The sequence below is a fragment of the Manis javanica genome, chromosome 16 (genome assembly GCF_040802235.1).
Source record: "Manis javanica isolate MJ-LG chromosome 16, MJ_LKY, whole genome shotgun sequence".
NCBI classification, from domain to species: domain Eukaryota; kingdom Metazoa; phylum Chordata; class Mammalia; order Pholidota; family Manidae; genus Manis; species Manis javanica.
Genome location: NC_133171.1, coordinates 59,232,206 through 59,255,836, shown reverse-complemented (window position 1 = coordinate 59,255,836; position 23,631 = coordinate 59,232,206). Strand labels below are relative to the sequence as shown.

General features: G+C 47.4%; 3 protein-coding genes across 8 annotated transcripts; 2 read left to right on the top strand and 1 right to left on the bottom strand.

The window, feature by feature from the left end:
• Positions 1–553: 553 nt before the first annotated feature.
• ATP6V1G2 (ATPase H+ transporting V1 subunit G2) lies at positions 554–3,450 on the bottom strand. Of its 2 annotated transcripts, none has more exons than XM_073224781.1 (4): positions 3,432–3,450; positions 2,514–2,615; positions 2,168–2,268; positions 554–1,667 (listed from the first exon to the last, which is right to left on the bottom strand). In XM_073224781.1, exons 2-4 carry the CDS (start codon positions 2,593–2,595, stop codon positions 1,494–1,496), a joined length of 357 nt encoding a protein of 118 aa, XP_073080882.1. In that variant the 5' UTR covers positions 2,596–2,615; positions 3,432–3,450; the 3' UTR covers positions 554–1,493. The 2 variants fall into 2 exon arrangements, with proteins under 2 accessions (XP_073080882.1, XP_017517022.1); XM_017661533.3 differs by lacking the exon at positions 3,432–3,450 and adding an exon at positions 3,195–3,412.
• On the top strand, positions 2,886–11,479 carry NFKBIL1 (NFKB inhibitor like 1). 3 transcript variants are annotated; one of them, XM_017661529.3, is made up of 5 exons: positions 2,886–3,038; positions 4,199–4,475; positions 9,297–9,374; positions 10,274–10,495; positions 10,672–11,479. In XM_017661529.3, exons 1-5 carry the CDS (start codon positions 3,027–3,029, stop codon positions 11,259–11,261), a joined length of 1,179 nt encoding a protein of 392 aa, XP_017517018.3. In that variant the 5' UTR covers positions 2,886–3,026; the 3' UTR covers positions 11,262–11,479. The 3 variants fall into 3 exon arrangements, with proteins under 3 accessions (XP_017517018.3, XP_017517017.3, XP_017517020.3); XM_017661528.3 differs by lacking the exon at positions 2,886–3,038 and adding an exon at positions 3,638–3,796; XM_017661531.3 differs by lacking the exons at positions 2,886–3,038; positions 9,297–9,374 and adding an exon at positions 3,638–3,796.
• Positions 11,480–11,624: 145 nt separating this feature from the next.
• LTA (lymphotoxin alpha) lies at positions 11,625–23,062 on the top strand. 3 transcript variants are annotated; one of them, XM_017661511.3, is made up of 4 exons: positions 11,625–21,099; positions 21,484–21,591; positions 21,676–21,781; positions 22,018–23,062. In XM_017661511.3, the coding sequence occupies exons 2-4, from the start codon at positions 21,493–21,495 to the stop codon at positions 22,428–22,430; spliced, it is 618 nt and encodes a 205-aa protein (XP_017517000.1). In that variant the 5' UTR covers positions 11,625–21,099; positions 21,484–21,492; the 3' UTR covers positions 22,431–23,062. The 3 variants fall into 3 exon arrangements, with proteins under 3 accessions (XP_017517000.1, XP_017517001.1, XP_073080880.1); XM_017661512.3 differs by having other exon boundaries at positions 11,625–21,223; XM_073224779.1 differs by lacking the exon at positions 11,625–21,099 and having other exon boundaries at positions 21,277–21,591.
• Positions 23,063–23,631: the final 569 nt, after the last annotated feature.

The following is a 23,631-nucleotide window of genomic DNA, read 5'->3' as shown; positions in this document are numbered from 1 at the left end:
TTAAGAGTTTGGTTAATAAATACACTACAAATTACCTCATTGGTTCAAGTCCTTGGTGAAACAGGCTTGTTTTCTACAACCAACAGAAGTAACAGTGATTCATGGATGGTGTCATAGAAAGGCAGTTTTCCCAACCCTAAGTATCAATTTTGCAAAAGTATTTATCAAGTGCCAAGTGCTTACCTAGGATCTAGGGACACAGAAGTGAACAGCCCTGTCATCAGAGTTCACATAACAGGGAAACAATATATAAACATGTCAAGTAGCAGTAAGTGCTATGAAGTAAAATAGAACAAGATCAGGAGCAAAGAGTACTGGTTCCTATACCCCAGCTTTTCTCTACTGTTGCTATCTATAGTCCTCAGATTTCTAAAAAAGGAATCACACTGTTTCTCTCTTTAGAGAAACAATAACTTACTATTTGCTTCTGTTTCTCCAACTTTCAAAGGACTGCCCTTTTTGGTGTTTGGGTAATACATAAACAAAGAACAAGAAAGTGACTGAAAATGAGAAAAGAAATGAGAAGCAAAAGGAGACTGCTTCCACACACCAATTTGCCCATAGTTATTTTATTGATATTTTTTATTGTTACTAAGGGAAAGTAAGGTGTTGGGTATGTGGAAATGAAGGTCATGCATATATGGGAACACAGTATCACTTTAGATTGCAGGAAGCAGTGAACATCTGGTGGGACTTTAGGGAAATAGGTAAAGGGAGAAATTTAATAAAGACAAACACAAACTTAAGAGAGGCTTAGAAATGCAACATCTTCCTGAAACCATGGTAGAGAGGCTAAATGAGGTCATGATTTCATCTTCTCAGGTATCATAAGGTCTCTGGGAAAAAAGAGGAGGGAAGAACCAATTCTTCAGAGAATTCCTAGGGTCACAAAATGAGTCAGGAGAATTAGAGAACCACAGACAGAAGTGAGTAAACAGCTGTATTTAGGTTTTGGCAGGTGGACAGGGGATGGTAATAATATCACAAGGTTGCCATTTACTGAATCACAGCTACTACATGCCAGAAACTGTACTAGGCTCTTTATTGAATGATTCCTAATCATTATAGCAACCCCCATAAGATAGGTGTTACTATTATTATTATTCCAGTCTGGAAGAGGAGAACATTGAGGCTACATACAGCTTGTCCTGGTTGCACAACCAACAAGTGGCAGGGTCAGGAGAGGGACCCAAGCTTGTCAGGCTCTGAAGTCAGTGTTTCCCACGTGCCTACTTCTCCATGCTAGAGATTTCACAGAGGGGTTGGATGAGGGTGACCTGGGAGTTTACGAGGTCCCAGTGAAGATTAAAGAACAATAACAAGATTAGGTCTAAGAAGAATATTTATAAAATTCACAGGAGAATTACTGGGTCCTGCCTCCTAGAATTCCCAAGGAATGGAAAGGAGAGACCAATTACGGTGGAAGGTGATTTTGATTTGGGGATTTCTCTGAGGGAAAGAACTGGCAGGAGGAGTCAGGCCTAGGATGGGTCCTAGGCAGCAATCCGGTAGTTGGGGTGGACCTGGGGCCTGACGTCACAGACCATGCCAAGAAGCTGAGCCAGGACACGTTCACGGTTTCTCTGCTGGGAACTCTGCATGCCCTGCACCTGGCACCTTGTAGCCTGCTCCACCTCAGCAGAGAGGTTCCCTTGGGAGCCCATGGCCTGGGGAATTGCAGAAGGGGTGGAAAAGAGGAAAAAGCAGAAAAATAAAAAGAAAGATCCAGGCATGTGGAGGGAAAGATCCTGGAGCAAGGCCAGGAAGAAAGGCTCTCTCCAAAACCACCCTCATTCCACAGAAATATCCAGACACCAAAGAAAACAACACAATCCCCTTTCTTCTAAGACCTGACATGCAACTTCATCCTAAAACAGACTAATATCCTCACCACCTCACCACCCATAATCATAAAACTGCCTTCCACCCCAAATGTCATCATACTCCATATACACTGTGGCAATTCCACCCCACGTGTTATACAAGTCCTTCAAAACTCCCAAACTCTTACATATCACAAAATTTTACCAATGTCATGGTTCCTGCCAGGGTCCTCTTCAGCTCTTTACCACCTTATCTTCTTATAGAATCACCCTAAACACACCTCATAAAGATGCACCCACCAACTTGCACCCAGGGGTCCCATCCCAACTCTCCCACTACTCACTGCCTGCTGCTTGCTCTGGAATTCCTGCTCTTGCTCTCTGCGGTATTGCTCTACCTCCATCTGTGCTTCCTCCTTTGCCTGCTTCAGACGCCGGGCCTTCCCTGGAGGCAGAAGAAAGGCCGGGGAAGGTGGGGGAGATAGTAGTAGACAAAATGTGATGTAGGGGTCGGTCCTTTCCAGGACAACTAGGTGCCAGATTCTAACACACACACACCTATTCCCTCCTAATCAGCCTCCCCAGCATCCCTGCTCTGTTCCCCACCAGCCTTGGGTTTTCTCAAGGACTCAAATATTTGATTCCCCACCCTCAATTTTTTTCCAGACTGCTAAAGGAGAAAAGACTCACTCTTTCTGGCATCTGCCACCTTCTCAGCCGCCCGCTTCTCTGCTTGCAGGAGCTGCTGGATTCCCTGGGACTGACTGGCCATTTCTGTAGTTATGGCCGATGCTGTTTTGGATGGTACCAAGATGTCAGTTGGCTCCCCCGCAGCACACACACACACACACACACACACACACACACACACACACACACACACAAACGTCTCCTTCTCCTTCTCTGCCTCCCTGCTGCAGTCCTCCACTACCCCTGGGTCTTAGTGCTCCCCTTTTCGCTCAGCCTCCTGCACCGGGCGTGTCCCCAAAATTGATCCTCCTATTGATGGCTGGTCCTCCTCTCCCACCTCTCACTCTAGCAGTACCCAGAAGGACCGCCTGGGAGCAGCAGAGACCAGGCCCAAAGCTGCCCGCTAACTTCACTGCAGGAGGAGGGCTTTCGCAGTCTGAACGTCTACGAGATGTGGGCTGGGGCAGAGAGGCGAGGAGTATTTGGGAGAGAAGGTGGCATACGGGATTGAGAATGGGTGAGAAGGTAAAGAAGTCACAATATGTCGTATGTTGGGAGAGTATGCCGGGCTTCTCAGAATTCTAACAGCTTCCCTTACCCTCTTTTTTCTCTCTCTTTACCGTTTCCATCTCCTTTCCCACATTTTTCCCAAGTCCAACTTTCTGCATCTATTTCACTTGCCTTGTCCTACTGATGTCTTCACGTCTGTGTGTTTCCCCTTTTTTATCTGTCCCTATTCTTAGCCTCACTGTAGTTTTGGTTTTGGTTTTGGTTATCCATTTTCACTGTGATTTTTATCCAGTCTATCTCCCCCGTCTTCTCATCTTTTCATCACTGAACCATCTTCTCTCTCCCCTCCACCAAGCTCGGGGAGCGGGGATAAACCGCTAAACCACCCTCCTTTCTCCCCGCCCCTACCGGGGCTACTTTTCTACGCCTACGTTCCAGTCTTCCGACTTCAGGCGGGCCCTTTATCTTAAGTTTCCTAGTTTCCCCGCCGGAGGCTAAACTGAAGAACTCCCATGCTCCCGGCTTGCTCACAGAGAAACGACATCCGGTAACGCGTCTTACAATTCATTTCCGCCCTTTACCTGCGTCTCCGCTTGCGCCATTTCCGCCAGCCTAGAGTGTCTCCGCCCTTCCCACCTTCCTTCTTCCGAGCGTCTTAAACACAGGCCTCGGGCCTACAGCTCTGGGGGTCCATAGGTGGGCGGGGGGCAGGTCTGATGAGTAACCCCTCCCCTCAGGTCCCAGTGGGAGAAGCCTCTACGTCTCTCTGCCGGGTACATTATATTCAATTTCTTGATCATTATTTTTGAAATTATCTGTGACTTTTAAATTCAAATTTCTGTTGATAAAAATTTCTCCCATCAGTCTCTCTATTCGTCTTTTCAAAGTTCTTTATTAAAATTTTACCTGGGCAAATGGGCCTCGAAGCAATTATTTATCCTTTCCTCAAATTTTACATTAAAAAATTAAATCTGTGACCCCAGGCCTCCTCAAAATTTTTTTCAAACCTGTCATCTGTTAAGGGTTGAGGGTTAGGACACACCTCATCTTTTGCTGAAGATTTAAGAAGAAACGGGGAACCAAAGGGAGGAACTACAGGGAATGTCAGAAATGGAGGAGGAGGGACCAGCCAAAGGTGGGGTCCTGACTGCTGCCTCTTTTTCCTTCTTCCTCAGGCCGAGAGTTCCATGGCCTCCACTTCCCGCCGCCAACGTCGAGAACGTCGCTTTCGTCGTTATTTGTCTGCAGGACGGCTGGTCCGGGCCCAGGCCCTCCTCCAGCGACACCCAGGCCTTGATGTAGATGCTGGGCAGCCCCCACCACTCCACCGGGCCTGTTCCCGCCATGATGCCCCTGCCTTGTGCCTGCTTCTTCGGCTGGGGGCTGACCCTGCCCACCAGGACCGCCATGGGGACACAGCACTGCACGCTGCTGCCCGCCAGGGCCCTGATGGTGAGTCGGCCTGGTGGGGAACAAGGTCATGAGCAACTGACAGGGTTTGAAAAGAACACCACCTGTTGAAAAATAAGCTCGTTATTTGGTCAGTGGCATTTAGGAAGGTAACTGACCAACTTGGCATGTGGCAATCATTTGTGGCTTTACATAACTGAGCTACCATTATCTGAATAGTCCAGCGTTCCCAAACAGCAACTGGTCCTCAAACTTCACATCATTGTAGATTAGTAGCTACTTTGTCTCTTATCTGGTTGTTTGCCTGTAGCCCAAAAAGAATAATGGAGGGTAGGTTCTGTAGTTAGTTAAATCCAAGCTCCACATTTAACGACTGTGTATTCTTGAGCAGGTTACTAAACTTCCCTGAGGCTTAGTCTGTCCATTTGCAAAATTAAATAATAAGGACCGTTGCTATGTGCCAGGCACTTTTCACAAAGCAACTCGCTTAGTTCTCACAATAACACTATGAAGTTATAAGTACTAGTATTATCCCTCGTTTCTCAGATGTGGAAACAGCACAGAGAAGTTAAGTAATTTGCCAAAGTCACACAGCAATTAAGTGGTAGAACAAGAATTGTAACCCAGGCAGCCTACCTAGACAGTCCATGCTGTAAATGACTGCATCATGCTGTGTGATACATTATAGAATTATACAGTGATAGTGCCCATGTTCAAAGCACCAATGCTGTGACATGTTTTGAGAATCAACTGACACAGTACGTAATTAGGGCACCTGACACATACTTAGCACTGAGTAGCTGCTGGCCATTGCTCCTGTTCTCAACAGATCTATATTCCCTTACTCATAGTTCTTAAACTCAGAAACACTCTGAGAACCAAACATTTTCATCAATCTGCCACCGAACTCATCGAGTGACAAAACCTAACCTGAACTAAAATGAGGCTGTCTATGGTTTGGTTTTATCCTACTGATGTCAACATTCATACATTGCAGAAACATTCTTGTGTTTGGTTACTGGGGCTGACCAGGCCCTCCTGGACTTCCTAATGTAGAATATTCAGATCAGTCCTATCAAATCCATGAAATATATCTTCTGAAAAGCCTTTGACACTGAGGATTTCAGATGAGGATCTGTTGATATTGTGGAGGCAGTGGAGGCAGCTCTGTAGAGGTATAGCTCTTCTTAGAAAAATACAAGGTGAAATCCAATTTCCCCTTCTAGAGTAGGAACATTAGAGGAAAACCTCTAGGTTTGGAATAAACAACTTTAACTCAATTTGATTACTGCTATTACTATCCCCAGGTCCCCAAGTATATACAGGAACTCCCTCTTACCCCAAAGACCTACACATAGTAAAAAAAAAATTTTTTTTTCTTTAATTCTAACCCTTAACAAAAGTGACATAGGCTGGCACATATTTTCTTTTTTAACTTAAAGACTTAGAGAGGAGGTTTATAAAGTGCAGACATCTAACTTGACAGCTGACATCGTATGCAGCAACAGAGCAGAGTACCCTGAAGCAGACCTCAGATCTCCTCCAAGTTCTGGCTCTCCCACTTCCAGGCTGTGTGACAGGGACCTGCAACTTAACCTTTGTGAACCTCCTTTGCCTCTCTAAAATGAAGGTTGAGACAAGTCGATGAGGTGAGCACCTGGTGCAGTTTTGGCACTCACTAGATGATAAGTATTATTATTTTTATTCTGCTATTCAATTAAGGCTTTTAAGTATTGAATATGTCCCCCATGGTATAGTAGGTACTTCCTCTAGTTTACTGAATTCTAGGAAGCGAGTGAGATTGATACTGTTATCCATTTACTGATAAGGAAAGCAGGGCTCAGAAAGTTCAGGAACTTTCTGAAATCTCAGCGATGATAGGTTGTTGTCTTCCAAAGCAGTGCCTACCCTCAGGTCTCAAGCCCTCCTATCTTCTTAGGCCTTCCTTCCCTGTGGTACCCTGCCAGCCCCGCCACCAGGTGGCCTTCTAACTCCTCGGTACAAAGGCCTGTTTCTTTTTGCTTCAAGCTGCTTTAGAGAGTACTCTGCCTTAAAATACAAATCTTTTCTTTGAACAGATGAAGTGACTCAGGATCCCCTGATTAGGGGAGGCTCCCCTCTTTTCCTATGTTATGCTGAGGGAATGTGCCCCTTCATGCTGGATTGGCTGGGCTGGGTGGTCACACCCAATGAGATGCCAGCAAATGACCCTAGTACCTTCAGGGCTTTTGTAACCTTTTTTGGGACCCATCACATCATGGGGAGTTGACCTTATCTGTCAGAGATCCCTGTATAAGCACAATGTAATCAGACAATAACTATCCTCTACATACAACAGGAATTACTGAACACTGAAATGGGGCCGTTTCCTCACCATTCTTTCAGAAAAGAATCAAGTCCAAAGCCAGCCTAGTAGTTTCTTTTAATGTAACATTCACTGCACTTCAGCTCTGTCCCAGCACAGTACCAGACTTTTACCATCCGTTACTCACTGATCTGCACAGCAGAAGTAGGCTGTGGCCCTGTTTTACAGATGGCTGAGCCATCTGGTTTATATTCCATTTGCCTTCCCAACCTCACCTCCCACAACACACCCACAAACCTGTAACTCCAGTCATATGGCTCTGTCTTCAATGACCCAAGCTTGTTTTCACAAGCCTGCCTATCTCTTGCCTGTAGCCTTCAGATCTGCCTGATTTCCACTTTGCTAAGTTATTCTCCCTTCCCAGCCCAACATGAACCCTGCCTCCTCCTTGAAGCCCTTTCTGACCACCTCACCCACTTCTACCTTTTCTTCCTCTATGCCTCAGTCAGTTGTGACTCAATATAAGCTTCTGGTATTGGCACTTTTAAGAAGTGTGTTATACTAGTTAATATGAGCGTCCCTTTAAAGTAGAAATCCTATCTCATTATGGGGAGGGGAAGAGCAGTGCTTCCATTACTAAGACAAAGCACATCTTTACAACACAAAATTTTTTTCATATTGATTTTTGCCACTATAAAAGTACAGCATACTAATTAAAGAACATTGGGAGAAGTTGATCCATACTGTTAATTTGATGATAAAGGTGGCATTTCAAATCACTGGAGGGCAGTGAACTATTTAATAAAAAATACTGGAAACATTTGGTTCATCTGGGGAAAAAAGAGTCCTACCTCACGCCTGACCTAAAAGTAAATTACAGCAGATTAAACACCTACATGACAGGAAGCGTACATACAAAAATCTTGGGACGTGGGGAGGATAAAACTTGGAAGACAGTATCAAAGAAAACTTTAGCTTTACCTGTGATGGTTTTATTTCTTTAAAATAAAATGGTGTTGTAAAAATGGCAATACGTTAACATACCCCATGGTAGGAATAGGAGTGCTTATTGTGCTTTCTACTTTTAAAAATCTTTCAGATTTCTAAAAAATTAATACAGTAGGAAAAAACACAAGGGGATATTTTTATAATCTTGGAGTGGAGAAAGCCTTCCTAAGAATGAAAGTCAAAAGCTATCAAAGAAAATATTGATACAAATTTAGCTACATAAAAATTTTTAAAAGATAGGAGAAAATATTAACAGTATATGTAAAAGATACAAAGTGTTGATATCTTTGCTATATAAAAAGCTTTCATAACCACATGTGTAATTTCCAAGGAAAAGTAGACAAAAAATATGGACAAGTTATTCACAAAAGAAACACAGAAAGTCAAAAGGCATATGAAGAAGACCATCTCATTAATAAAATCACTTTTTTAACATAGCATATGGGGAAAATTACAAGAGTTGATGATACTCAATTTTGGTGAAGGATGATGCAGGCACTCATATATTCTTGGTAGGGGGTGTACATTGGCACAAACTTGAGAGCAATTTGACAAAATCACATGTGTTATTTGACTCAGAAATTCCACTTCTGAGAATCTACCCCACAGAAATACTGTAAGGCGTCTGCAAAGACATGTATATGAGGCTGAACATTTTGGAGACAAAGTGTGTCAGTTGGGGGCGGGGAGGTGTTTGGTTTTGAACACACAGTGGAACACAACACGGTCATAAGAAAGAGTGAGGTCGATTGTGTGTACGGCTGTGGAAAAATCTAAATGGGATGTTAAGTGAAAAAGCAGGTTGACAAAGAATACACATAGTATGGTCACATGTCTCTGAAAAGACGTTTCATAGGTATACATTTATATAATCAAGATAGGACTAAAGAGATCACAGCAAAATGTTAACTGATTATATTTATTCTTCATCTCATAATGTAAGAAGAAAATGTCATATTAGTTTATCCCTTTCATGTTAGAATATCAATTACATAAGAGTGGGGGTAAACCATCCAAGTCTTAACACCCACAGACTAGGATTTTATATATTTCCTTGCAACCTACTTTTTTCAACCATAGGATTTGGTCTCTTTTTTTTATATATATATACGGTTGTGATCAGATCATAGCCAGCTTTTTCTACACACAAACATCATTTTTAGTGGCCATTTAATGTTCAGTACTATATTTTACTTACCATGCTTTACAGTTAGAGGCCTTCCTCCTTAAAACCTATGAATTTTAAAACCTCCCATGCAAGCCCGAGCACACCCACCCTCACACACAGGTGAACCCTGGTGGGCAATAAGCAGTTGAAAGACAGCATCAGGTACTTGCTGGGTGGGACAAGTTGGGAGGGTTTGTGACAGGTCACATCAGTAGTAAGGAGTTAAGAGGCTCCTCCTCAGCCTGATGTGGTTTGGGTTGGGTGGCTCTCAAATGTGCCAGGAGATGATGGGTCAGGGGCAGGGCCAAGGTGGGCCCATTCTGTCTTCCTGCCTCCCTGGCAGTAACAGGAGAACCCTTCCCTTGTCCCATCCTTTTGCCAGGTAGCCAGTACTTTCCAGCACCACAGAATAAAGATTTAAGGACTGCTGGCCCATTTCCTCCTGCCGGAGGGAGAGAAAGTAGGTGCACAGGAAGGGAGGGTGCCTCTCTCACCTTCCTCTGTCCGGGGATTAAAAGAGGTGCTTGCTGTCTGTGGCAGGTGGGTAGAGTGCTGGGTTGGCAGTGAAATGAGCAGCATGGCACTTGGCTGATAATGAAGCAGATGCAGCAAGGCCAGCACTCAGAAAGAAGGGAGCTCAGGAACAGCAATCCCTGTCCTGTTTTCCCCCAGCCTCCTGTCAGCCAGCCCCTGGGCAGGATCCTCAATCCCCTTTCCCCAGCCCGAGGTCAGCAGTCACTTGGAAAGAATGCACTCTGCTGCTGGGAATTTTTCTGTGGCTCAAACTCATTGCTGGTCTGAACCCTCTACCTCCCAACATACCCTGGATAAGGCTGATGCACAGAAATTCCCCTAAAAAATGTTAATTTTTCTCAGTTTATTGAAGTGATATAAGAAGATAACTATTATATGTTTGTATATGTATAATGGTACAGAGTAGAATGCTCAGATATTTCACCAGTCAGAAATATATAGTTTTGGGTGAGAAGCATAAGAGGTATAAAGGAACAATATTTTCAAGCCAAAAATGGAATACATAGTCAGAGGCGTATGACATTGCCCTAGGCACCTGGAGTCAAGCTGAAAATGTCATTTGACATAGAATTCCCAGGGTATTAAAACAGTGTGGGGACGTAGGTCAGAATATTTTAAACTACCGCAGTTATCATGCATGTGGTAAACTAGCAGTAACTATTTGTCAGTGACAGTGATTTCCTAATACCCAGAAGGCATCCATGTGGGCAACCCTTTCCATGTTCTGAGACCAAGGGGGTGAGTGGCCAGTGGGATTCAAGATGGCAGCCCTGCGAAGGAGTGGGAGTCCCACCTAACTTCTGCTTACTGCTGTCCCACCAATAGCCTACACAGACTTCTTCCTGCCACTGCTGAGTCGCTGTCCATCTGCCATGGGAATAAAGAATAAGGATGGGGAGACACCTGGGCAAATTCTGGGCTGGGGACCCCCCTGGGATTCTGCTGAAGAGGAGGAAGAAGATGAGGCCTCCAAGGAGCGGGAGTGGAGGCAGAAGCTGCAAGGAGAGCTGGAGGACGAGTGGCAAGAGGTCATGGGGAGGTTTGAAGGTGAGGAATCCATTCCCACCTACCACTGCCCTCTCCCCCAGTGGCTGCTTATCCTACATCCACCACCTGATGCTCCCACTGGCCTCCTATGTCCCCTTCCTTTATACTTCTCTGCCCCTCTTGCCCATCACCTCACCACCTCTCCTCCAACACTCCCCTCCTGCCCTCGCAAACAGATGACATTTCCCGTGAGACCCAGGAACCCGAGTCCTTCTCCGCCTGGTCGGATCGCCTGGCCCGGGAACATGCCCAGAAGCGTCAGCAGCAACAGCGTGAGGCAGAGGGAGTCCGCCGACCTCCACGGGCTGGGGGATCTAGTCACAGCTGGCGACAGCAGGAGGAGGAGCAGCGGCTCTTCCGAGAGCGAGCCCGGGCCAAGGAGGAAGAACTGCGTGAGAGCAGAGCCAGGAGGGCACAGGAGGTTCCTGGGGACCAAGGGCCAGAGCCAGCCAGGGCAGGGCCCAGAGCAGAGCACCCCAGAGGGGCGGGGAGGGGTAGCCTCTGGCGCTTCGGTGACGTACCCTGGCCCTGCCCTGGGGGCAGGGACCCAGAGGCCATGGCTGCAGCCCTGGTAGCCAGAGGACCCCCCTTGGAGGAGCAGGGGGCCCTGAGGAGGTATTTGAGGGTCCAGCAGGTCTGCTGGCACCCCGACCGCTTCCTGCAGCGATTCCGAAGCCAGATTGAGACCTGGGAGCTGGGCCGTGTGATGGGAGCTGTGACAGCCCTTTCTCAGGCCCTGAATCGCCATGCGGAGGCCCTCAAGTGACCCCAGGGAACAAATGGCTAATTGCAGGGACTGCAGCCTTAGGGGCTGGGCAGTAGGAAGGGTAAGGTCGGGGATGGGGATGACAGGAAAGAGGCCAAAGCGGGAGGCAGAGGATCTGGGGTGGGAACAAAGGTAATGAGTAGGGGTGGGGGGCACATGGCCACCACCCCAGCTCCTTGACTCTGCCATTTCCTAATAATAACTAGTTCCACAGCTCACTCCCCGTGTCTCCTCTGCCTTTTTCCAGTACTGTGGTTTTCATCACTCATGACATCTCCTTTCCTGCCCTGCCTGCCAAAACCCACAGCTCCTACACACCTGACAGGCACGCACACACCAAGGTGCGCCTTCAGCTGGAGACAAGCTGAAGCTCCCTGCTTGCCCACCTGCAGAGGCAGCCCTGAGACGGCGGGTTTGCCCTCCAGTCTCACTCCACTCCCTTCACTGGGCACCTCTCCTCTCTGCAGTCAGTGGCTAGAGAAATAGATGTGAACAGAAGCCAAAAAGGGAACAAAAGCAGTTTCCCTCCCCTCCCCAGCTCCCCAGCCAGAACCACATCCTCCTCCCCACTTAACACCCCCTTCCACCAACACAGGGCTTTCCCTTTGCTGAGTCACCGAATGATCTGAGTTGGGGGCAGCTCCAGCTGAGGGACATGAGGAGGCTGTGGGAGGATGGGGGACAGAAGCAGAATGGACAGAGAAAGAGCCTTGTGGGGGAGTGGAATTTCGGTTGCTAAAATTAGGAGCCGGGGAAGGAGGAGGAAAGAGTCAAATGATGTAACCTGGGTTGTCTGTTCTTGGGCAACCAGGGATCCACACCCAAGGCTCTCTTTCCCTCCAGCTTCTCAGTCCTGTCTGTCTCCCTCCAGGGCCCCGGTCCTTATCTCCCTCCATCCCAAACCTGGACTTCACCTCTAGGCAGCCCAGGCTTAGCCTTCCAGAAAAACATCTCCTTTAACTGAGGTTGAGGAAAAGGTCCTGAGGGGTGGTGGGAGAGGGACTGGCACCATCCTTCCCACTATTCATACTCAATTCACTTCAGCTCCCAGAACTAGAAGAGGAAGTGGTAGACAGTACCAAACCCTGCTGCCATCCCCCAGGACACAACAGGAACTCTGCGAAAAGAAAAGGCAGGACTGAAAGGTCACAGGCATGCACCGGAGTGTGTATAGTCTGCACGTATCTCTATCAGACAGCTTATGAATCAGAAACTTATCTTTCAGGTTTGTAGCCCCAGTCTACATAGGAGAAAACCAGGAGTGAAAAAAGAGGGCAGTGGCGGACAGGGAGGGCAACCTCTGGAAGCAGGGGAACATGGGGTAGGCATGAGACCCTCAGAGAAGACAGAGCCAAGAGGCCCAAGTCCTCTGAGGAACCAGGCAGATGTTCAGGGGCAGGAGGAGGAAGGGCTGGTGAGAAAGATTCTGTGAGAGGAAGCTGCTGTGATTCAGAGAAGAGACTGTGAGCCACGAGCAACCCAGGCGTCCGGTTCCTCTCACAGGCCGGAGATTTCGGAAGTGGCATGCAAAGAGCCCAGGTTTGGAGCTGGGGGGAGTTGAGGTTAGGATCCCTGTGCAGGGGGTTGAGAGGTAAGCAATAGAAAACTTTGGTATCCAAATTTGCTCCTTCACCCAGGGTATTTTCTCTAGTTTTTAAGCTCATTGTTTTCCTCTCTGCAAAAGTTATATAAAACCAAAGCAAAATAAATCCCTATACCTGGCCTCCCAGATCTCCCTCTTTTCAACATCCCTCCTTGGTGTCTGGCCCCCAAGCCCTGTTGGGGGTTCCCCTGAGATGAGGGCTGTTCACTTTCTCTGACCACACGGTTTCCGCTTCTGTGTGTCTCGTTTCCTAGGCTGATAAAAATACTGAACCCTAGAGGCCCTGGCTTCCTCTGACCCCCTGGGGCCAAAGCAGCAGGCATCCTGTCCACCACAGAGGGGGCAGGGCAGGGGGCCCAGGGATCCCTAAGGGGTGACTCAGTGCCTACCATGAAACACTGGGGAGGTGGAAGTGCATGTACCTGCTCTCTAGAGCTGGAACAAGGACCTGATTCTCAGTGAAGGGCGAATCAGGGTTCAGTTAGAGAAATGGGATTGGGAGCAGGACTAATGAGATTTAAGGAGGTCAGTTGGGGCATTGGGGTTTTGGTAGATTTGGGTTAGGAAAAGGATCTGGGAGGAACTATTCTGTGCATTTCAACACTGCATCGAATAGCCCAAAGATAAATTCAAACTGTTGTAAGTTTACAGTCCAGTAGGGAAGGCAGCCCCATACCTAACTGGGTCTCAAGGCATGCTGAAAAATGTTTAAGTATAGCAGGTATAGAAAAGGGGGAGGTGAATTCCATCTGAAAGCACCCATGGGTCTCTGAGGAGAGAAAAGGCATTTGAGCTGGTGTTGATGCATGGGTAGAATTTCAATAGGTAAGGGTGGAATGGAAGGGCTCCATAGATAAATGAAATGGCTTGAGGAGAGCTCAGGAGTCAGGAAACAGTGTGTTGAGGAAAGGATAAGTCCCAAGTTAGATGAAGCACAGGTGTGAATAAGCATGTGTTGAAGAGAGGACCACAGAATGCCAAGGTAAGGGGTTTGTCCTTTATCCCGTGTGCAGTGACCTGGTGACAGCCGTGAAGAAGGAGAATGGGAGAGTGCTGCAGGAGGACAAACAAGAAGTAAAAAAAAACTATCATTTGTTGAACACCTATTATGTGCTAACTATGTCAAGCCCCATTCCTAACATCAGTAATCCTGCCAATAACTGTCCAAAAGGTGGGTGGTGGATCTCCGTTATACAGATGAGGAAACAGAGGCTCAGAAGTGTACTGTAACTGGCTTGCAGCCACACAGCTAAAAATAGTGGAATCAGCATTAAACTCATCTTACTCCAAAACTTGTGTACTTTCTGCTTAGGGACCAGTAACTAAATGGCATGAAAGCAGGGAACAGGTTTTGTAAACTCTTGAAAGGATAAGTTATTAGGACAAGACAACTGACTGGATGGTGGAAGTGAGGAAGGAAGAGTCTTAGATGACTGCCAAGTTTTGAGCCTCAGGGACTGGGAAAATGACGATGCCCTAAACTGAGAAGGAGATGCATGGCTGAGGGGAAAAGATAAGTTCAATTTCAGTCATTCAATTGGTAAGTTTTTAGAAAGCACCTGATAGGAGCAGGGTGCTCTGCTAGACAGTGGGCATAAATGAAATAGTCACTGTCCTCAGAACTTGGAGTTTCATGAGACAGACAATTACATAAGTAGCAACTTCACGTAACAATGGGAGGTGCACCTGCTTAGAGTAATAAAGTGGTCAACAGCAGCCATTGAGTTTGAGGTGCTACCATAACACTCAGGTAGAGACCTCCAGCAAGCAAATCTGGAGCTTCTCAAGAAGCTTGGGCTGGAGAGAGAAATTTGGTCATCATCTCCTTCCTAGTGGAGGTTGAGCCTCTAAGTGGACAAGGTCTCCGAGAGAGTGACCAGAAGAGTCCTAGGATGACCACAGGAGGATGACAAAGGAGGCTTGGGAAGCAGTCAGGGTAGGGCAATGGAGTGGTGCGCCAGGCAGAAAAGGCAGTCACATCTAACACTTCCAACAGGTCTAGTAGGTGAAGGTTGAAAAGATCCTTTGGGTTCAGGAACTAGACGATTACAAATTTTGAGAAAACAGTTTCCACTTACCAGAGAGACAGAAATCAATAAGTTGAGGAATGAGTGGGAGGTGAGAAAAAGGAGGTGGTGGTTACAAAGTCATAGAATAGTGAATACAGAAGATAGAACTAAGAATCATCTCTAGTTGATCCCACAAATTATACAACTGAGAAAAATTTTACCAGTTCCCAAAAAAGTGGTAAACGGGGCTAGTCTTGAGACACCACACAGAAAAGGAAGGTGAGAGATGGAATGGGCATGTAAGTGAGAATGAGAGTCCAAGGAAAGATTTCCTATTTTCAATAAATAAAATGGAATGTATTTGTAGAATGAAGGAGAGGCACGTAAAGAGAGATACTGAAAACCTAAGAAAGGGGAAAGAATGTAGTAAAGGTGGAGGAAGTGGGATACAGAGTAATAAGGAACAACCGTGGATGGGAGAAAGTCCTCTGTGTGAAGTAAAGAGATACACCTTGGAGGGACTTAGGCGAAGTAAGATAGATGGCAGCATCACCAACTGCGTGTGAAGAGGAAACATGGAGGGCAAAAGGAGTGTGGAGATTTAGAATAGCACCTGCAGGAATGCAACAGAATCAACGCAGAATGATTAAGGAACACAGGGCTCTGAAGTAGATGGCTGAGGTTAGTAGTAGGCCTCCTGTGACATGGCTACCCTCCATTGCTTGGCAGCCTAGAAAAAAGCCCCCCAAATGAAACCATGGAGTTTACCAAAATCAACTTTTTCAAGATTGTCTTGGTAGAACATCAGGCTGGTAAGTGATTCTAAAGTACTAGTGAAAGTGGTTGAAATTTTTGAGCATGAGTTAGACAAAATAGACAAGGAAGACAAGAAAAGAAGGAGTTAAAAGACTTGGTGAGAATGGAGTATTGATTGGAATGGGAGGGAGACATCAGGAGATGTAAAAAATGTGTGGTCATGATGAGGGAAAATTCAGAGTTCAACATCTTGAAGGTACAGCCTTTCTAAGTGATGCTAAGATTCGAAGTACAACCTTGATCATGGGGGGCTGAAGTGGAGCAGAGAAAAAGGCTATAAAGCTGTTGTAGTTGAGAAAGTTGAAGCACTGAGAGGCTAGAGTATAAGATTCATCTTATCTGTGTGGTTTTGAAGTCTCTAAAGTTGGTAGTAGATAAGATATGGAGGAAAACTGAGCTAGATAAACCAGTTAAGAGCATGATAGAGATCGAGATGGAGAAGACTGCCTGGCAGACAGAAGAGAACGGAAAATGCAAAAGGCATGGGCTTCAAGACAAGAGGAGGTTACCAGCGGGAGGTGGGGAGGAAAATAGTGGCCTCTCCTCTGTGCCCTGGCCCTAGTGATGGGGATGGAAGAAAGAGCAGCCTTCACCAAAGAGGGAGGAGACTTATTAGGGGAAATCAAGGTTTCATAGTGACAGAGGAAGATTCTTTCAAAAATGGAACAGAGGATTTAAATATGAGGAGTTCCATAGAATAGTGTGAAATGGATTGGCTGAAGTGTCCTTATAGGGCAAGGGTCTAATCCAGGGATGTCAAAGCCCAGTGAGAGTTCAGAAGAAGGCATTCTGGAGGGTTTTGCTTCTGGATTTTAGAATGGAAGATGCATAACATGAAGGAAAACATGAATATCTTGAAGGGGTCATAGGCAGATGCACAAGATAAGGTATCTTTTCCAGTTGCATGGCTTTAAATGCCATCTTCTTGCTTGCAACTCTAATGTCTCTCTACTAATGATCTTGCCTCTGAAATCCACTCATATATCCAACTGCCAAGTGACATCTCCACTTGGATGTCTGTCCAATAGATTTAAACTTACCAAATCCTAAATCAAATTTTTGGTTCTCATCCCCATCAGAATCCTGCTTCTCTCACAGTCTCCCCATCTCCCACCACACCCCCATCCATCTAATCCATCGTCTGTTCCTGTCGATTCTGCCCCTGAAATACATCTCAAATTTGTCTACTTCTGTCCATTTTTCATGGCTGCTACCATTTTTCCAGGATTACTGCAGTTGTTTCCTAACTGGTGTCCCTACTTTCAATAGCACCTCCTGTAATACAGTCTAAACACAGGAGCCACAGTGATCTTCTAAAGACATAAATCCAATCACCTGTGCCTCACCCATCCCTCCTCTCCCCTCCCTCTCTCTCTCTCTCTCTCTCCTCACACACTCTCACACACACATGCATGTGCAAACACCACCATCCAAAGGCTTCCCATGGTTGAATAAAATCCAGATGCTTTACCCCTCCTAGCATGGCCCTGAGCGATCTGGCCCTTGCCCTCTCTCTCTCTCATCTCCCACCCTTCTCCCACTCTCTCCCCCTACTCCAGCCACAATGGCCTCCTTTCTGTTTCTCTATTCCCCTGGCTTGTTTCCAGCCTTTGTAGTAGCTATTCCCTTTGCTTGGAATGCTTATCCCTTAACACATCACCCAGTCAGTCTTACCATTTGGTTCTCAGCTTCAATGCTACTTACTCAGAGAGTCTTTCCTGACCGCTGCATCTAAAGTAGTTCCCTGCCTCTCTTATCACATGCCCTGTCTTATTTTCTCATAGCAACACTTACTGATTTCTCCTTAATGGAACGTGCACTCCATGGGTGCTATTACCTTGTCTGACTTGTTTGCCACTATATCTCTACTGCCTAGAACAGTGCCCTAGCAGGCACACAGTAGGTACTCAGTATGGATTTATTAAATGGAGGGATGGGCAAATAATGGGGTAAAGCAGAAGGAAACTAGACTTTAGATTTGTAGCTCATACTGGACTTATGTTTAGAGTCAGGTTTAACTGGAGGGTTAGGAACAGGGATGATCACTTTCAAGATGAGCTCTAGAAACAGGGTTGTGTTAGTTTAGAGAGTAAGTTTTGAGGTTCATTTATTGGGATTTGAGGTTAGGTTGAGTTGTGATTTGGGTTGAGGTTAAATTTGGGTGAAGGTCAAAGTTGGTATTAAATCCCAATTTAGATTTTGAGGCTTAATTCAGGTTTGAGGCTAATATCATTTCAGCCTCAACTGGAGGTCTCAGAGATTTCACTAGTTTCTCCACAGAGACCACTGTGGAGACTGTGTTTCCCTGAGTTTGGAGCATAAGACTCCAGTCATCACCCCTCCTACCCAGGGAAAGCCCCAAACCAACTGCTGGCCTCCCCAAGAAAGAAACCAAATTTCACACAACCTCTGAAACTGAGATTGAAACCAAGATTGTCTGTCCTTCAGCACATCACAAAAGCCTGTGACAAGGAGCCTCAGCTTGCCCTTCCTTTGTGCCCTTCCTTCCTCTCTGTCTCTCATGTCTCCCTGTCACTCCGTCTCACCTTCCCCTTTTTGTTCCTCAATGCCCCAGTCTTCCTTTCTGACCCAAATTTCTCCCTCTATTTTTGTTTCTCACTGCTAACTGCCACACTGTTTTATATATTAACATCACTGAAGTCCCTCTGTTGACTAGCTCCTACCATTAGAGAGGCAGAAAGAGACAATAGAAGGAAAAAGGACCACAGAGAAAGAGGGACACAGAGGAAAAGAAAGGAGCAGGGACCAAGAGGGAAGCCAGCAGTGGCACAAAGCAGTAGGTCAAAAGAAGGAGAAGCCAAGATACAGACCAAGGTATTTAGAATAGGCTCTGTGGCTTACTCTTCTTTCTCCATCATGTCTGATCAGCCACCAAGACCTGTAGATTTTGCCTAGAAACTCTCTCCTCCTCTCCATTCTCCTGCTGTTGCCTTGACCGAAATGCTGGCTCCTGTCACCTCCTTGCTGGTTTCTTGCACAATTCTCCTAACTGGTCTCACACTTCCGGTTTTCCCTTCAGCCCCCCAGCTGCCACACCTCATGCAGCTTCCAGACTCATTTTTTCTAATATGCTAATTTGCATGTGTCCCTCTCTCACTTAAAAATGTTAGTGCCTTCCCATGGTAACTACAATGAAATGCAAACTCCTTCTCTTGGTAGTAAACCCTTCAGAATGTGTTCTCATCATACCTCCCAAGCCTCATCTCTGCTCCTTCTATTTGTACCCAATTGCACATCTCAGCACACTTCATACCCTTTTTTATCTCCAGTCTTTGCTGTTCCCCAGACCTGGAATGCTCCTCACCATCTTCCTTGTCTTGTCAGAATAATGCCTGAATCACCTCTTCCCCAGGCCAAGTTTGATGGCTTTTCTGTGGGCTGCCACAGGCCTGCTGTCACAGAACTTATCACACTATATTGTAATTATCTGATAACTTTCCCATCTCTCACACTGGTTTTTTGTGTCTGTATCCCCAAAGGGCAAGGGACTGTCTTTCACATCTGTAGCAGTGTCTTGTACAAAGTGCTCAATACAAGTCTGTGGACAGAGAGAAAGCTAAAGAGAATGAGAATGAAAAGAAATACTTAGATAAGACTAGTAAGGCAAAGGCAAAGTTGCAGGGCCTCAGGAGGGAGAGGAAAACAGGAGAAATAGCTCATGCACATCCTGAATGTTATGTGCTACTTATGTGCCCCAGGACACCAAGACCACTGAGGAACTTTGTGCCAGAGGAGAGCAGCAGTGCGCCCAGTGCAGCAGAGGAGGGCTTTAGCCTCCATCACCACCATCCTCAGCACCAGCCCCTCTAAAACCCTCCAATGAAAGCATAAAATATCATTAAGAGTAATGATGATATCTGAAGTAGCCAATTGGTAGTTTCCCAATCTTATGAAATATGGATTAAATCATCTTGCTTTTTTTACTTACAAACATTGAAAACTGGCTCGTGTATAAGAATGTTTACATCAGCATCTTTCATACTAGCCAAAAAAGAGAAACAAACCAAAAGTCCATCAACAGAAGAATGGGCAAAATATGGGTAAATAAATAAGAGTATTTTTCACACAATAGAATATTACATTGAAATGAGAAAAAAAAAAGCAACGACAGCAAAGAAAAAACTGCTGATAACCTGCACCCACATGGATGAATCTCACAAGCATAATGTTGAATGAAAGAAGCCAAATTCAAATGAGTACATTCTGTGTGATTTCACTTACATGAAGTTCAAAAGTAAGAAGAATTAATCTGTACTGATAGAAATCAGAGAGTGGTTGGTTATCTTTGGAGGGTATCAACTGGTAGGGGGGCACAAGAGAACCTTTCTGGGGACCTGAAAATATGCTGAACTGGGTGGTGGCTACATGGCTTATAGCAGATGGAAAAATTCATCAGTCTGTAAACTTAAGTGATGTGCCCCTCACTCTACTCAAGTTAAAAGGAGGAAACAACGATTTAAAAACAGGGTATTGGCTCTGCAAATACAGCTTCAAGGCAAGTCCCTTAGTTGTCCCCACCCCACCCTAAGTCACCACCCTTATGTTCCTCCTGTGTGGAATTCTGAAGTCTCTCCTGTAGAGAACTTTGGAAGTTGCCACATTGCTTGGCTCCAGAGTGTGTATTTGTGTGGGGTTACATAAATCTGATCTGTGGAGGCCACCTAAGGTTGAGATGAGGTAGAGGGCATTCTTCAGGAGGGAGCTAAAGCCTCATCATACATGAGTGCATGGCATCGTCCCTTAGTAGGGGACCATAGCATTTATCTTCCAAACCAGGACATTTCTGAGAACGAAAGGGGGCTCCATTAATATTTGCACCAGGACAACAGGCATGGACTGGGATATCTCAGGAAAGGCATATATAAAGGAACTGCTTGATCTGAAACCTGCCAGATGGCCTGGAAAGTACACATACTGGGACAGGTGTGACTTGAGCGGTCTGGGACAAGGACGAGGGTACAAGAGGAGGAAATGGGCACAGAGAGAAGCCTGTAATCAGCCAAGGGTGCAGAGGTGTTATATATAATCGCTCTTCAGGGAACCGGGCCTCCAGCCCACACCCCAGCTGCTCCCCCTTCTCCTCCCCGAATTGACTGTCCCTTCTCTGTAACTCCTGAACCTGACCTTGCTTCCCTGGCCCTCCCAGCCCACAGTTCCCCTGACCCCACTCCCTTTCCCAGAAATCAGTCGACTGAGCCCCCAGCCTGCGGTTTGCTCCTAGGCCTCTGCCTTTCCTGCCTTCGGCTGAAACAGCAGCATCTTCTAAGCCCTGGGGGCTTCCCCAGGCCCCAGCCCCGGCCTAGAACCCGCCCGCCGCCTGCTACGCTGCCACCGCCGCTTCCTCTATAAAGGGACCCAGGCGTCCGGGCACAGGGGCTCCGCACAGCAGGTGAGACTCTCCCGCCCCATCTCCTTAGGCTGCGCGGGCGGTGGACTCCTTCCCCAGGCGTTGTGCCCCTCTGCGCGCGCCCGCACCCGCCGCTCCTGTGCCTCCTGCCTGGGCCCGGGCCTCGGTGGGTTCACTTTTGGTTTGTTCCCCTCTCTGCCTCTCCCTGCCAGTCTCTCTGCCTCGGTCACACATCTCTGTTTCTGCCGCGATCCGGGTCTCTCTTTCTCTTTCTGGTTCCCCTGCTCACCTCGGGGTTTCCCTGACTGCACCTCGTCCTCTTCTCTGTCTGCCGCCCTGTCTCTCAGGGTGGCTGTCTCCATCGGCAGGAGGCAGAAGCCCATCTTCGCCCTGCGCCCCGCCAGCTCACTGTCTCTCTCCCTGCAGGTTCTCCCCATGACACCGTCTGGACGGCTCTACCTCCTGAGGGTGTGCAGCGCCCCCCGCCGCCTACTCCTTCTGGGGCTGCTGCTGGCCCTGCTGCCTGAGGCCCAGGTGAGGCAGCTGGGGATGGGGCTGCTGTGGTGGCTCAGCCCTACCTTGGGCCTTAGAGCCCCCTTCCACTCTGTTCTCCCCCAGGGGCTCCCTGGTGTTGGCTTTTCACCCTCTGCTGCCCAGACTGCCCATCTGCACTCCCAGAAGCACTTCACAAAAGGCACCCTCAAACCTGCTGCTCATCTTGTTGGTAAACATCCACCTGACCTTTCAGACCGTAGCCCCTAGCTCTCCACCTACCCACCTTTAAGGACCCAAGCATCCACTCCCTTTCCCCCACCTTCCCCAACCCCCAAAACAGAGGCATCCTCCTCCCATCCATCCTCCCAGCCATCCCCCAGGAACTCAGGCCAGCACCTGCTTCCTCAGGGATTGAGACCTCTGACTCCCAGGTCTTTGATCCCCCACCACTATGGCTCTTCCTAGGAGACCCCAGCACCCAGAACTTGCTGCGCTGGAGAGCAAACACAGATCGTGCCTTCCTCCGCCATGGCTTCTCTTTGAGCAACAATTCCCTCCTTGTCCCCACCAGTGGCCTCTACTTTGTCTACTCCCAGGTGGTCTTCTCTGGGGAAGGCTGCTTCCCCAAGGCCACCCCTACCCCTCTCTACCTAGCCCATGAGGTCCAGCTCTTCTCCTCTCAGTACCCCTTCCATGTGCCGCTCCTCAGCGCTCAGAAATCTGTGTGCCCAGGGCCACAGGGCCCATGGGTGCGCTCGGTGTACCAGGGGGCTGTGTTCCTGCTCACCCAGGGAGACCAGCTCTCCACTCACACAGACGGCATCTCCCACCTACTCCTCAGTCCCAGTAGTGTCTTCTTTGGAGCCTTTGCTCTATAGAAAAATCTAGAAGGAGAAAATATTGGTTTTAAGGTCTTCTCCCCATTTTGCCTCCATTCTGACCCACCCACACCTCTCCTTCCACCACTCCAATGTTCTTAGCTATTCCCCACTCTCATCACCTGAAGCTTCCAAAGAAGGAATCCCAGGCATCCCAGGGGACCACACCTCCTTGAACCACCCTGGATGCTTACCAAAGATTTCAAGCCTGCCTAGAAATTCCTGCCCAGAGCTCTTCATCTGTCCTGCCAGTCTAGGGAGGTCTAGCCCTGGACGTGGAAAGAGAGCAGACACATGAAGGAGTGGGGTTGGAGGCAGGGAGGGGGGTTATTTATGAAGGGAAAAATTAAATTATTTATTTATGAAGGATGGAGGGAAGGGAATAATAGACGGACATCAGAAGAGAGATAAAAATGCCTAAGAGACAAAGAGCAAGAGGGCATGGGCACTAGGATAATAGCTATGGAGAGGGAAAGCGGGTCTGAGGTACCAACGGGCTCCAGGAGGAAGTGAGAGGCTCCTAAGAGCCAACCACAGCTTGACTAGATACCCCACAGGGAGACATCTGCACCCTCCATGAAGCCCAATAAACCTCTTTTCTCTGAAGTGCTGCCTGCCTGTCTATCTGTCTGGGAGAAGAGACTATCCCAGGTCTCTCTAAGGAAAGGGAGGACAGAGACCTCAGAGGGGACAGGAGCTGTGAGCACACAAGGAGATAAAGGGGTCTAACAAGCTCTGGGGAAATATGGCCACTTCACGGGGCCAAAAAACCAAAGGATAAGCTGGAAAAAATGGGATCCAAGGTCTGGAGGGGTGGAGGTCAGGGGGCCCCTAGCAGTTATGGCCACATGTAGAGACTCTGAAGATTGGGGGTTGCAAGATGCCTCTGGGGAGAAGTGACCACACCAAAGGGTGTTCAGGACTCTGGGAGTGAAGCATGGGGTCCCCTGGAAGACATGGGTATACAAGGGTCCTGAGGGGTGGGAGAACCTCCAAGGTGGGGGACTGGGGAAGAGAGGGGACACCTGAGGAGACATGGTCATGCCCAGGGGTTCTGAGGGCTAGGGCTGTCTCCAGGAATCTGGAGGGAGTAGGAGTTCTTTGGGGTACCTGGCCACACATAGGGGAACTGAGGGGTGGGAGCTTCATGCAAAAATCAGGGCCTCAGATTTTCTTGGACGCCAAGACTGAAACCAGCACT